The sequence below is a fragment of the Lytechinus pictus genome, chromosome 9 (assembly GCF_037042905.1).
Source record: "Lytechinus pictus isolate F3 Inbred chromosome 9, Lp3.0, whole genome shotgun sequence".
NCBI classification, from domain to species: Eukaryota; Metazoa; Echinodermata; class Echinoidea; order Temnopleuroida; family Toxopneustidae; genus Lytechinus; species Lytechinus pictus.
Window position 1 is genome coordinate 26,871,254 of NC_087253.1, and position 14,221 is coordinate 26,885,474.

The 14,221-nt window shown below is 35.0% G+C and overlaps 1 protein-coding gene across 1 annotated transcript; it reads left to right on the top strand.

Moving 5' to 3' along the window:
* Window positions 1-791: 791 nt before the first annotated feature.
* Window positions 792-11,962, top strand: LOC129268625 (transcription initiation factor TFIID subunit 11-like). Its single transcript, XM_054906156.2, has 5 exons — window positions 792-1,021; window positions 2,012-2,187; window positions 3,887-4,136; window positions 6,512-6,686; window positions 8,318-11,962. The coding sequence occupies exons 1-5, from the start codon at window positions 808-810 to the stop codon at window positions 8,631-8,633; spliced, it is 1,131 nt and encodes a 376-aa protein (XP_054762131.2). The 5' UTR covers window positions 792-807; the 3' UTR covers window positions 8,634-11,962.
* The last annotated feature ends 2,259 nt before the right edge of the window (window positions 11,963-14,221 follow it).

A 14,221-nucleotide genomic window follows, 5' to 3' on the forward strand; every position in this document is an offset into this window, starting at 1 on the left:
TGTTTTCACACAAGCTATCTTGTTCCAAAGGTTTCATTCTCCTTTAACAAAATAATCGTTGGATCGCATTAGCAATCCCTTGATGGTCCGTAGGCCTGCTCTAACCCAGGAAAATCAAGCATGATACTGGGTGCAGAGGTGGACATCTGGAGCTTGATGAACTGATACCAAGCTCGAGGATTCTGCTTCTTTAACCGTTGAACTCTGTCTCTGTAATACTTCTTTTTGGCTTCCCGTATCTCTCTTTGCACTTTATTCCTAAGGCGGTGCCAATCAGAAGACCATTTTGCAAAGGCAGCCTGTCTCTTCTTGATTAGTGCTTTGATTCTCGGGGTCATCCATAACTTATCTCTCGAATGAACTTGGATTGTTTTAGCTGGGAAGAATCTATCAATTGCTGCATTGAGATCTGAGTAGAATTCATTGCACTTTATAGCATCAACATTTCCAGCATCACGGAAGTTACCATGGTGTCAATGATGATGAAGTGTTCTGTGGTTATCTAAAATGTGACATATATCAAAACAACATATATCAAAACAACATCCATTGAATGTCTGGTTATGGTGGTACTAATTAGTTTTACATTATTGTTTTTATACTGAAAATACATGTAATTTACTGCAACAACTAAGAAAAGATGCGAAATTGGGAATGGGTTTAAATGATTATCAGGGAATTTTTCAACTTCATCAGGGAATTTTTTTTTTTTTTTAAAATCTGGGAACCCTGTCTAGGTAAACTCTAATCTAATGCCACTTTGCATCACGTAATGATTTCATTGAAATGCAGATTGGGATTGTAAAGATGGCCAGCAAAGATGACGACTATGAATGGACAAAGGATGATGATGATGATGATGATGATGAGGAAGAAGAGGTAAAGCCTCCAGCGCCACCGGCCAAGATGGAACATTATGATGACCTCTATCTCTCATCCAGTGACCTTTCATCTTCAGATGATGATGGAGAAGCGATTGCTGCAACATCCCCTGGAGAACGACAAGATTCTAAAGATACAGGTTAGTCAGAAATACCACGACCAGAATACGTTCTTAGGTGCTAAGAAGTTTTGTATGAAAGCTAAGTTACACATGACTACGTGTAATCTGGTTACCTTTCCTAGGAACCGTTTTATCTTAAACATGTCAAGTACTGCAAAAAATAGGGCTTAGATTGCACCAGAGAGTATTTAGCAAAACAGATTTTACAGGGCCCTAAGGCAGGGAGTGCATTTCCCCATGGCCCTAAATCAAACTTTGAAAACAAAAATCAACTCGGAGAGTTGTTGAAAATGAGAAATTTAATGGATTGTTTACATTCTAAATCTTATTTGTTGAGCTGGAGGTTTTATCCAAGTTTCCTTGTCTTCCTCAGAAAAGAAAACTTATGCAAAATCATATATTTTTTTTAATGACTGTGACTCCCAAATACATACTTTTATACTATTAGCTGACTGTTATATTGTTTGATGGCCCCTTTGAGTGCGAGTGCTGCTTCAAGAAGATGCTGAAGATAAACATACTGTACTGACCGCACAGAAACGCTGTTAGCGCTAATAATGCACTAACAGAGGCCCTTTTACAACCATTAATGTGGCAGCAATGCCTAATGTTGCATCAATGCATTACTACACATTCAAATAAATGTTTTGACTTCACAATCCGAAAAATGGGACTGGGCTTCCTGTTCGTGCTCTGTTAGGCTAACCACGCTTCTGTGCGGCCGTCACTGGTTGTCTGTGTTCGTGTGGAACTTTTCACATACTGTTAGTTTATATGAAATTTTCTTTTAGTGCAGGTGGGTGCTTCGTAAAGCTGTTTGTATGTTAAGAGCGACTTATTGATGAACATTTAATGGTGAATATCATTTACTACAAGAAAGGATCACCAGTTCTTAAAGTCACTCTTAACTTACGAACAGCTTTATGAAACGGCCCCAGGTGTATATAACGTGGGCTGACTGTTATACTATTGTTTGATGATTTGCCCTCCTCCCATCACCTGTTACAGAAGAGCAAGATGAAGAGGATGATGAACCACCGGTGAAACGTTCTAAGACCAATTATGATGATGAGAATCTCTCTATCTCATCCTCCCCGCCATTGTCTCCTGCTAGTAGTGTATCAGCGGATGTGATCTCACAAGAGAATACTACCAGCCCCTCAACTCCAAAGATGCAAGAACAGGTAAGAGGCGCTCTTTACATTTAGCCAGGGGGAGATTTTTTAGTTATGATTGCTTGCTACTATTTCTCTCACTGTTATCATCTTCATCATCATCTTTATTATCATCAACATCATTATCATCATCATCATCTTCTTCATCATCTTCATTATCATCATCATGGTTATCATCATCGTCTTCTTCATAATCATCATCATCATCTCAATTATCATCATCATGATTATAATCATCGTCTTCTTCATAATCATCACCATCATCATCATCAGCAGGTATCCATGACGCATGACACAGTCATATACAAGTTTATGTGGAATTTAATTTGAGGGTAGATCAATCCCCTCTTGAGTTCTCGTGGAGGACAAAACTACAAATTGACAGTCACATGAGCTAGACACATACACCGTCAACGAATCAAGGGTTCGACCACCCATACACAGCTTTTGACAGTCTGAAGACCAATCAAACCACCTTAAAAAAACTCCTTAAAAATTGAACTAAAATCTTGACCTCCCCAAAGCAAGAGGGTGGTCAGTCTCTTTCCCTCTCATTTGGTCATGTGTCAAGAAAGCTATCAAGAAAGCTATCCCAAGATCACCCTCACTGACCCAAGGTCAAGGAGAACTTCCCCGAAGGGATCTCCTCAGAAGTATTTCTGATTGAAAGGGATGATATCAATACAATGCTTTCAGGGACAATACAAATGCTTCAATGGTTTCATGGACCTTCTCAACAGATCAGTTTTACATACACATAGAAAAATATCTCTGTCTCTCTTTTGTACATATGTTTTCTGACCTGTTACATTATCATCATCTTCATTATCATCATCATCATCATCGTCTTCTTCATAATCATTATCATCATGATTATCATCATCATCTTCATAATCATCATCATCATCATCATCATCATCATCGTCTTCTTCATAATCATCATCATTATCATCATCATGATTATCTTCATCATCTTCATAATCATCAACATCATCATCATGATCATTATCATCCCTATCCTCGTCATCTTTCTAATCTTCACCATCATCAACTTACATTAGATATAGACAAATCAAGAACATAAGGGGGAGATATTAGTATTATAAACTGGTGATATGGATCCTAATCAATTGATTGGCTAAAATTTGCTAATGACTGGTTCTATTGATCGATCATTGTTTTGAGATGTGATCTCTCAGGAGAATATAACTAGCCTTTCAACTCCAAAGACACAAGAAGAACAGGTCAGATACATGTATACTGAGGCAAATTTTAGTATTATTCCTTGTTATTATTTCATCATCATCATCCTCATAATCATCATCACCATCATTATCATAAGGATCACATCTTCATAATAATCGTTATTGCTATTATCATCTTAATAATCACTAGCGTAGGTCCTGCAGTCAAATTTCACCAAAGTAATGTGTTGGATCACCAAAGTCTACCAGAATCATTTGGCACATATCATATAATTCAAACACTTTGGTAACAGTTTTATTGGATGCTGTTCAAACACATTTGATATTTTTACCACAAGTGGCATTTGTCTTGTATTAAGGTTTGCGTTCACAAATTACTTTTTCTTGGAAATTCCTTTTTGTAACAATGATTTTTTTCTGGTTGCTCAAGGTTGACAACTTGACAGCTCTAAATTTTTACACTGAAATTAATAATTTACTTTTAACATCATGACTGATCTTAGGAGACATTGGATGACGAAAGCGGAAACGAAGAAGAAGAGGATGAAAAGGAGAGAGAAGAAACACCCAAAGAAGGATTGAACGAGGGAAAAGATGAAGAAGGAGAGGAAGATACAGGGGGTGTACAATTGCCCCTCTTTAGTGGTATAGGGGGTAGTCTAGAGGATTCCATTAGTAGACCTAGACTTCATGAGGATGTAGGGTTGTCACGGCAACCAGATGCTGGTGAAGGCGTGTCAGGGAGTAGTGCTGGTAAGTGATGTGATATGGTTATCATTCTAGAATCTTTCACTGGAAGAAGCTCTAGCAATCTGGTTTTTTTTTTTTTCATGACATTCAATCTTATTATTTCCACCATTATAACGGTAGTTGCATGAAAACTGTAATTGACTTAAACCACTGTTAACAAAGCACAAAGATGTATTTTAGGGGAACTTTCTTTGTAAAAAGTTGGTTCTTGTTGTCAAGAACAGTCGACCATAGAGGTAGAATAGAAAAAAAGGGTCAATTTTTTCTTCAAAAATCTGACGAGAAAAAATACGAAGGTTTTTCCCAAATTTCCCCTCGCCTAATGTCTACCATTTAGAATATTATAAATAGAATATTATTATGTGTTTAAATAACCAGTGTTTTTGCCCTACAACTAAGCAGTTAATAAGTCAATGAGATAGTAAGCAGAGTATCTTTCATTGTGAAATGATAGACAGTAGCCTGGAATCTGCACTCTGATTTAACTTAGGCCATGGTATAAGTCTATGCTGAAATTATGGAAAGCCATTGGTTATGATATAAACAAATATTTTATGTTTTATATTTCCTAAGATTACTTAGCTCTTTTCTCATGATTTGAATTACAAAGATAACTACTGTATTTATCATTCTCAGACAGTTTTTGATAATTAGAGGGTAAATGTGAAGATGAACTGAAAATCTGCTGATTGAAAATTGTGTCACATTTGGCTACCCATAGTTTAACTTATTCTCACTCTGTTAAAATTATGGGAAGCCAAAAATACCAACAATTTATTAACATTGAATCATTCCGGTGTTCATCATGCTCTTTCATTATTATCCATGGTGAATAAACTAATTCATTCCCAGAAAGTTATGATTGACCTGATTGTAAAATGAATTCATTCCCAGAAAGTTATGATTGACCTGATTGTAAAATGAATTCATTCCCAGAAAGTTATGATTGACCTGATTGTAAAATGAACTCATTCCCAGAAAGTTATGATTGACCTGATTGTAAAATGAATTCATTCCCAGAAAGTTATGATTGACCCGATTGTAAAATGAACTCATTCCCAGAAAGTTATGATTGACCTGATTGTAAAATGAACTCATTCCCAGAAAGTTATGATTGACCTGATTGTAAAATGAACTCATTCCCAGAAAGTTATGATTGACCTGATTGTAAAATGAACTCATTCCCAGAAAGTTATGATTGACCTGATTGTAAAATGAACTCATTCCCAGAAAGTTATGATTGACCTGATTGTAAAATGAACTCATTCCCAGAAAGTTATGATTGACCTGATTGTAAAATGAACTCATTCCCAGAAAGTTATGATTGACCTGATTGTAAAATGAACTCATTCCCAGAAAGTTATGATTGACCTGATTGTAAAATGAACTCATTCCCAGAAAGTTATGATTGACCTGATTGTAAAATGAATTCATTCCCAGAAAGTTATGATTGACCTGATTGTAAAATGAACTCATTCCTAGAAAGTTATGATTGACCTGATTGTAAAATGAATTCATTCCCAGAAAGTTATGATTGACCTGATTGTAAAATGAATTCATTCCCAGAAAGTTATGATTGACCTGATTGTAAAATGAATTCATTCCCAGAAAGTTATGATTGACCCGATTGTAAAATGAACTCATTCCCAGAAAGTTATGATTGACCTGATTGTAAAATGAACTCATTCCCAGAAAGTTATGATTGACCTGATTGTAAAATGAACTCATTCCCAGAAAGTTATGATTGACCTGATTGTAAAATGAACTCATTCCCAGAAAGTTATGATTGACCTGATTGTAAAATGAACTCATTCCTAGAAAGTTATGATTGACCTGATTGTAAAATGTATTCATTCCCAGAAAGTTATGATTGACCTGATTGTAAAATGAATTCATTCTCAGAAAGTTATGATTGACCTGATTGTAAAATGAATTCATTCCCAGAAAGTTATGATTGACCTGATTGTAAAATGAATTCATTCCCAGAAAGTTATGATTGACCTGATTGTAAAATGAACTCATTCCTAGAAAGTTATGATTGACCTGATTGTAAAATGTATTCATTCCCAGAAAGTTATGATTGACCTGATTGTAAAATGAATTCATTCTCAGAAAGTTATGATTGACCTGATTGTAAAATGAATTCATTCCCAGAAAGTTATGATTGACCTGATTGTAAAATGAATTCATTCCCAGAAAGTTATGATTGACCTGATTGTAAAATGAACTAACTGATAAATTCAATGTGTAATGTTATATGGTTGTGCAACATTTGGCTCTCCATTTTTTAACAAAATCTTTTGACAAGATTTTAAATTAAACCTGACTTCAGAATACAGACTAACGTCTCCAACTTGTGACCTTTGCAATCAATACAGAAGGAGAGCAAGGAGAATCAGGGAGCCTTGGTAGAGATACAGGAGACAAGGAGAAAAATGCTCCAGGAGGCTCCAAGGGTCCCTCAGAAGATACTCCATCGGCTCCAGTTGATCCAGTCAGGGAGGCCTACCGTAAGAAAGCAAGGCTTGATGCAGAAGAAAGACAAAAAATGCAGTAAGTGTGGTTGTTTGTATCCACATGGTCTACTAGCATATGGTCTAAAGGCCTCTGCACACCTTACGATTGACCTGCAACCTGATTTTGGAATAAAATGTAACATTTGACGCGAATATTGAGACTTGGACATATCTGTGCTGAATTCTTAATCATATGAATACTTTGGTTCAAATCCATGACAAAGGGGAGAATTAAACGCTAAACAAAGATCAAGATGGATGCAAAGAATATAAAAAGAAATAAATGAAATCAGCACTGAACAATACCTGTATTTGAGTCAATTCAATTAAATTCAATCTTTATTACAACCATATACAAGGTTGGATTATGTACAAATAAAAATGGTTGAAAATTATTAGGGCTGGGACTAAAACCCGGGTCCCGCCTGGAAGCCTCGGGTACGCGGGTAGAAAAATCAATACCCGATACCCGAAATTGCTTACCAATATAACGTAAATGTATATGATTTGTACTGCGTAGTGTAAGACATGATTGTAACTCATCACAAAAGTACACAAGTCTCACCAATTACCCTTGGAATATCTATAAATCAACATGATTTTCAGGTCTCGCCCGAAAATTACCGCTGGTAACCGAAGGCAAAAATACCCGAAAGTTCAGGGCCTAAAAATTATCAATTTCATATCTTACAAAGATTGATAATTTATATATTTAAATTGAATAAAAATCATATTAAAGATAATCTTAAAAACATCTAGTTACATGAGTTAATCTGATTAAGGCTATCCTTCCTGTTCAGCGTAATGATAAAAGGGTTGCTGGAGTAATAGGTTTCATTCTGATGATGAATAGGAATAAGAGAGGCAAGCAAACGACATATGTAATCAAATTTAGTATAAACTCTAGTAAATAGTAGTGCTTCACATAAGGTAAACCAAATAATTTAACAGAATTGAGTGCCAAGTATTTTCCAACTACTCTCCTGTAATAGATTTATAGATTGTATTCATTCTCTTATGCTTTTCTGGAGTCTGAAAAACAAATATTAGTTATAATTGATTTAAGATTAATTGCACATATTGATCAATATTATCAGTGATATCATCCCATTGATCTAGTGCCAAGCTTTGTCTGTAGGACACAGGGCTGGTATTCATCAGTTCAATACTTAAGCCAAAATTTTAATAACTTTATTCTGTATTCTGCTTAAGTAGAACACTTATCCATATTTGGTATTCAGTTGTCTTGTTTTGGCTAAGTATTTTGCTGAAATCTAAGTCAACCTCCTACCTGGCTTGGCTTGTGAACAGTTTACAAATGAAATATGCACTGTCATTTATCTGACGCACATCTGGATATATTATTGCGCATCATTTGGTTCAGACGTTAAGATGACACACTGGTTATTACTAAGTATTTTGGTTAAACTTGACTTGATAAAGTATAATACTTGAAGTGAATACAAGCTCAAGCATTTTGCTTAGCCAAGTAAAATACTAGATAAAATACTTACGCCATTGATACTTATAACTGGCCCTGGGCTCCATTTCATAATTAAGAATATTCTGATTTTAATCAAAAGCTGATCTGTATATTTCTTTAAAATGTGAGAGACAGTCAGGGATTTATTTAACCCTTACAATTGATCTTTGACTTTTAATTTTCAGAATTCTTGTCTCGGCCTTCTCAGAGGAACAACTCAACCGTTACGAGATGTTCCGACGATCATCATTTCCGAAAGCCGCAATCAAGCGCTTCATGCAGTCCATCACTGGAAGCTCCGTGTCACAGAACGTTGTGATCGCTATGTCAGGCATTGCCAAGGTGTATGTTGGAGAGATCGTTGAACATGCCCTAGACGTCATGGAACAGTGGGGTGATGTACCCCCTCTACAGCCAAAACACATACGGGAAGCTGTGAGAAGAATGTCAAGCGAGGGTGGCACGGCGCATTTCAGGAGGACTAGAGCCTTATTTAGTTGATGAACTGCAATTGTATTTTCCAGACATGTGACATTAAATAGAGGATTAACTGCTGTCACCTCAATAGTGGGCGTTGTGGCGTGCACCTGTAATCCAAGCTACGTGGGGAAGTTACAAATTGAGGCAGAGGTTCGAGGTTCAACCCTGGTCACGTCTTTCGGATGGTGATGTTAAAGGTCGGTCCCAGACGTAAATAATCATATTTGATTGATACACGTCTGACAAAACTCAAATATACACACCCACCTCAATACCCATGGAAGCTTTGATAAAAAAACTGGAAGGACTTCATGAAGAATGTAGTATTTTCAATAGATCTGATATACTACGTTATTTGAGGTTTGATAACAGTGCAAGAAGATCTACAGCCCTTGCCCAAAGCTGAGAATACTCTAGATAATGTAAGAACAATATCAAGTGATGGCATTTTGAGGGGCTTGGATGGTCTTTGGTAAAAAAAAAACTGTTGCAAAATATCTACGAAACTTGAAAGAACTTTTAGCAGTTTGGAGCATTGTGATGTGTGCCTGTAATCCAAGCTACATGGTGCAGAGGTTCGGAGGATGGTGATGTTAAAGGTCGGTCCCAGACATAAATAATTAAATGGGCACTTCATCTAGCACAATGAATTGTTCTCTTCATTCATAATGGCAATACTTGTGAATACCTGTATGAAACCCAACTAGAATGTTTCAAATTCTTGGTTGTAGGATCGCAAAGTTACTATATATCTAGGATGACAATGATGATAGTACCCAAATTAATTAAATCAACAAGTGAGGGTCTCTTTTCATGAACATTTTGTGATAGCTTTGGGCTTTGACAAAGTTTTCTGGAAAGTAATGATGCAATAATAGGTTCAGCACACATTTTGAGTATTTGGACACTGCTTAACAAAACTGTTAACTCTTCAGAAGCTTATAATAGCTTGTTTCTAGTTATTCTCTATTTATCTGAATGTATTCATACAGAGCCCTGATTTTCATATTTGTTCACATTTGTGCATGGATACAGGTGGGTGTTTCATAAAGCTGTTCGTAAGTTAAGAGCGACTTTAAGAACGACTGGTGATCCTTTCTTCTGGTAAATGATATTCACCATTAAATGTTCATTGGTGATTATTTAGCGCGTAAGATAGGATCACCTGTCATTCTTAAAGTCGCTCTTAACTTACGAACAGCTTTATGAAATGGCCCCCGGGACACATAAGAGCTTCTATTACTGATAAACGAGGCCATTTTATGATAGCCTTGTACTTGGATGTTGTCTTTTAATACTCTTTTTAGACAACATGATAAAGTTTTACGTGTACATTTTTATGCTTTTGCGTGTACATTTTTTGCTCTTTTTAGACAACATGATAAAGTTTTACGTGTACATTTTGAACTTGACTTGTCAGACGTTTTATCCGACAGTTATTATTATACAGTGCGTCCCACAAAAAACGAAACCTAGATTCAGTGATGATTTATAATAACCTAATCATAAATACAATAAATGAATGATATATCATAGTAAAGCTTAGGGTCTCTACTTTCATCTGGCACAACGTAGAAGGTTACCAAAAAAAGTCATTTGACGGGGGGTAACTGAATTTCAAAAGGAAAACCACATGCTTAAAAAGTTCAATATCTGCTCTTTATTTTGATGCCTCAATCACAGAAAACGGTCAAGAATTAGCAAACTTCTGTTCCTTTGAAACAATGCTTGTGATTGCCATAATTACATAAAATAAACATGTTTTCACTTTTTACCTACCGAAGCTATCACATGGTAAACAAAATATTTTATGAATGGCTGATCATCAACAAAACGTAGTGTCGAGTTAGTCAGAAAGCTAGCCTGTAAAACCTCTTCATTTGATGAAATTATTGAAATTCAAGCCTTATTTCAGATAAACAGAACTTTATTTCTTGACCATTTTCTGTGATTGAGGTATCAAATTAAAGAGCAGATATTGAACAATTTTAAAATGTGATTTTCTTTTTGAAACCCAGATACCACCCGCCAAGTGACTTTCGGTATCCTTTCTTCCAATTATTTTACTCACTTATGTTTGAATGAGAAATCTTCTATGATGTACCAGATGAAAGAGGAGACTTTAAGCTTGATAGAGATAGGTCATTTGTCTATTGTATTTGTGATTAAGTTATGATAAATCATCGCTAAATCTCAGTTTTGTTTTTTTGTGGGACGCACTGTACAGTAAAATTTAGTCACTTTTGCTTCTCTGCCCATCAAAACCAAGGAAAGTTGTCATCTTACAGTTTGTCAGATAACAAATGTTGATTAAACACTCTACAGAGATGTGATCAATATTCTTGTAAATATCTTTTCATAAAGAAAAACCTTTGTGGTGTTATATATAAGAAGAATTGTAAGAGCAATTACATTCATTGTATTTAGTTATTTTCTCTTTAAGGATATTCATAGCATATAATGATTAAGAACATTCCAGAATGTCTCACTAAAGCTTTGTTAGACATGAGTAATATTTGTTATTTCTGGAATTTGCAAACAATAGAGAATGTAAACAATAGAGCCTGTCTGCAGTGGAAAATGGACAATAGGATTAGCTATTTTGTTGACATTGTTAATTTCACTGAGGACATTCAAGAATGTTCTAAAATAAGACTGCTCCAGAAAGAAGGAGAATGTTCTTTTTAAAGACAATACTAGAAGCTTCCAGAATAGTGAATACTACAAACTTCCAGAATAGTGAATAATTTATATATAAGCTGGCAGTTTCTTCAAGGAGATCATCATATCAGATCAGAACTCAGAGTTTCACGCCAGACTTTATGTCAGAGCAGTTTATTTCTACCTGGAATATTTGTCTTCTGTGGAATTATTTGCACGCCATCAATGAACTATTTGCAGTTACTTTGAGAGAGGAATTCTCAGTTCTCATCGAAATCATCAACCTGTTTTAATGAACGCTTTTCAACCCATGGATTGCTGAAATTGACTGTTTAATCATCATCAACATCGTCTTCACGGACATTTCAACTCGTTACAGTGACTCTTATTATTCATCGTGCTTCAACATCGGTTTCATCATCGCCATCATTGTGAACTTTAATTTACGGAATCTTCGCCAACCAACTTTGATTTTATCTGGACTATCATAACTTTGGAATAACAGCAGAACTGACACTTCAAGAGATGTACATGTAAGATCAATATTGATGTATGTTTTGTTAGTTTATGATTGTTACATGTACTGTAATAAAAAAAGGGAAATCAGATATAAAATCTAAATTTTTTTTAATTGTTATTTGTTGCAGTATCGTAACAGTGGTAAAATAAATTGTAATACTGTATGCTTTCATCCTGTTGTCATTGATATATCAACTGAATGGTTTACCATGGTGGTTAACTGCATAATTTATGTGAAGTGAGAGAGAGGTTGTTCTAGACAACCTGATACATATAGCTTGCCTAACATAGCAATAATGGATTCAAAGGGATAGAGAGAAGAGTTGTTCCTTGGGGAAGGGAAGAGAGGGATTGGTTTCAGGAAAATAAAGTGGATGTAAAAAATAGAATGAAAGGGGGAGGAAGAAGATTAGTCTGCTGTGCAAACCCTTCACTCGACTCAGGGTCTGAATTGCAGCCTACTCGCTCATGCCTTGTGTACTGAAGGCCCCCATCTCGCTCAGCAGCAAGATTTGTATGTGCTAGTCTTTGTGTGGAGACACACTTGATCAAAGTTTCAATCAGGGTCTGTGCCTGCAGACTAGATTAAGATAATTAAATAAATGTAACATTACAAACATAACAAACCAAACTACCAGAGTTTTTCTCTCTTTCTATTTTATTGATCTTGCAACTTCTTTTTCTTGTATCCATACATGACACAAAAATAAATATTTTGGTATACAGTCTAATTCCTACTTATAAATAATACATGGTCATCATAAATTAATATGCCTACTAATATAGGAATGCATACAGAGTTCAATAGTCATAGCAAAATTTATAATATGAATTGTGTTGTCATCATATGACATGTTTACTAGGATTTAAAACAAAATAATGTTGGGCAACAATGGATGATTTCAAGTCCGGTGTTGGTGTTGAAATTTGGATTGCTTCCTCTAGCTCCAAAACTTATTCAGAGTTTGTAAAACTGATCCAGATGACATTATCGACATCTTAACAACTAGTGACTTTTCGGGACCATCTTCATTTTTTGTGTGATGTTAAAATCATTTAAAAATTGACCTAACACCAAAAGGTCAACACTGAACTAGAAATCACCCAATCTCAATCTTAAAAGGTCAGCTGATCTGGGGAGTGTTTCACAAAGGATTTATCGTTCAGAAAATTTTACTCTAAAACATCATTTTGATGTTTTTAATTACTTGAATTGAAATAACACACAACATGGTTTGTCAGATATTGGTTAAAGGTCAAGTCCACATCAGATAAATGTTGATTTGAATCAATAGAGAAAAATCAGACAAGCATAATGCTGAAAGTTTCATCAAAATCAGATGTAAAATAATAAAGTTATGACATTTTGAAGTTTCGCTTCTTTTTCACAAAATAGTTATATGCACAATTTAGTCACATGTAAATGAGAGAGTCAATGATGTCCCTCACTATTTCTTTTGTTTGTTTGAATTATACAATATTTCAATTTTTATAGATTTGACAATAAGGACCAACTTGACTCTACCATAAAATATTTAACAATCATTCATTCCACATGTTCAGGGAGAAGAAAACTTTGTTTCACAGGACAGTGGGGAGAAAATTAGAATATTTCATATAATAAAATACAAGAGAAAAAATGAGTGATGTCGTCAGTTCTCTCATTTGCATACCAACTGGTATGTGCATATAACTGTTTTGTGAAATTAAGCGAAACTTAAAAATGTCATAACTTTCATATTTTACATCCGATTTTGATGACATATTCAGCATTATGCTCGTTGGATTTTTCTCTTTTTTATTTTTATTCAAATCACCTTTTTGTTCTGGTGGACTTGTCCTTTAAGGGACACACGCCGAGTAGTGTTATGATCAATGATAATACACTTTAAATATCACAATTTTTTTCTGAATGATTTGATCTATAGTTATATTAAAGGAATTTATATGAGAATGTAAAGAAGGATCTTATTTAACGATTCCTTTTTATAAATGCATGAACCAGATACATAGGTACCCAGTAGTATCATTATCATCAGTATTTCTGAATTATTTCATTTTCACGATCAGGGCCCTGTCTTACAAAGAGTTATGATTGATCCAATCCATCGTGACTCTATGGAAATCCATCAGTGTCATAATTTTTTCTACAGGGAATTCGCACAATATCCTTAAAACAACGAGAATCACACTGAATCTTCAAGAGAACGATAAATGTACATGTATGTATGTACATTATATCTAGAAAATATTTTGAACAAATTTGCATTTTTAGATGTTGACATTGCTGTCCGTCCATAGTTGTGATTGATCGCATTGAACGTAACTCTTTGTAAGACGGGGGCCCAGCACTACATGTAGATCTTTTAGATGAGAAAATCTCCGTAATTAATATCAACACAAAACAAATCAACAAAATTCAAGAATGT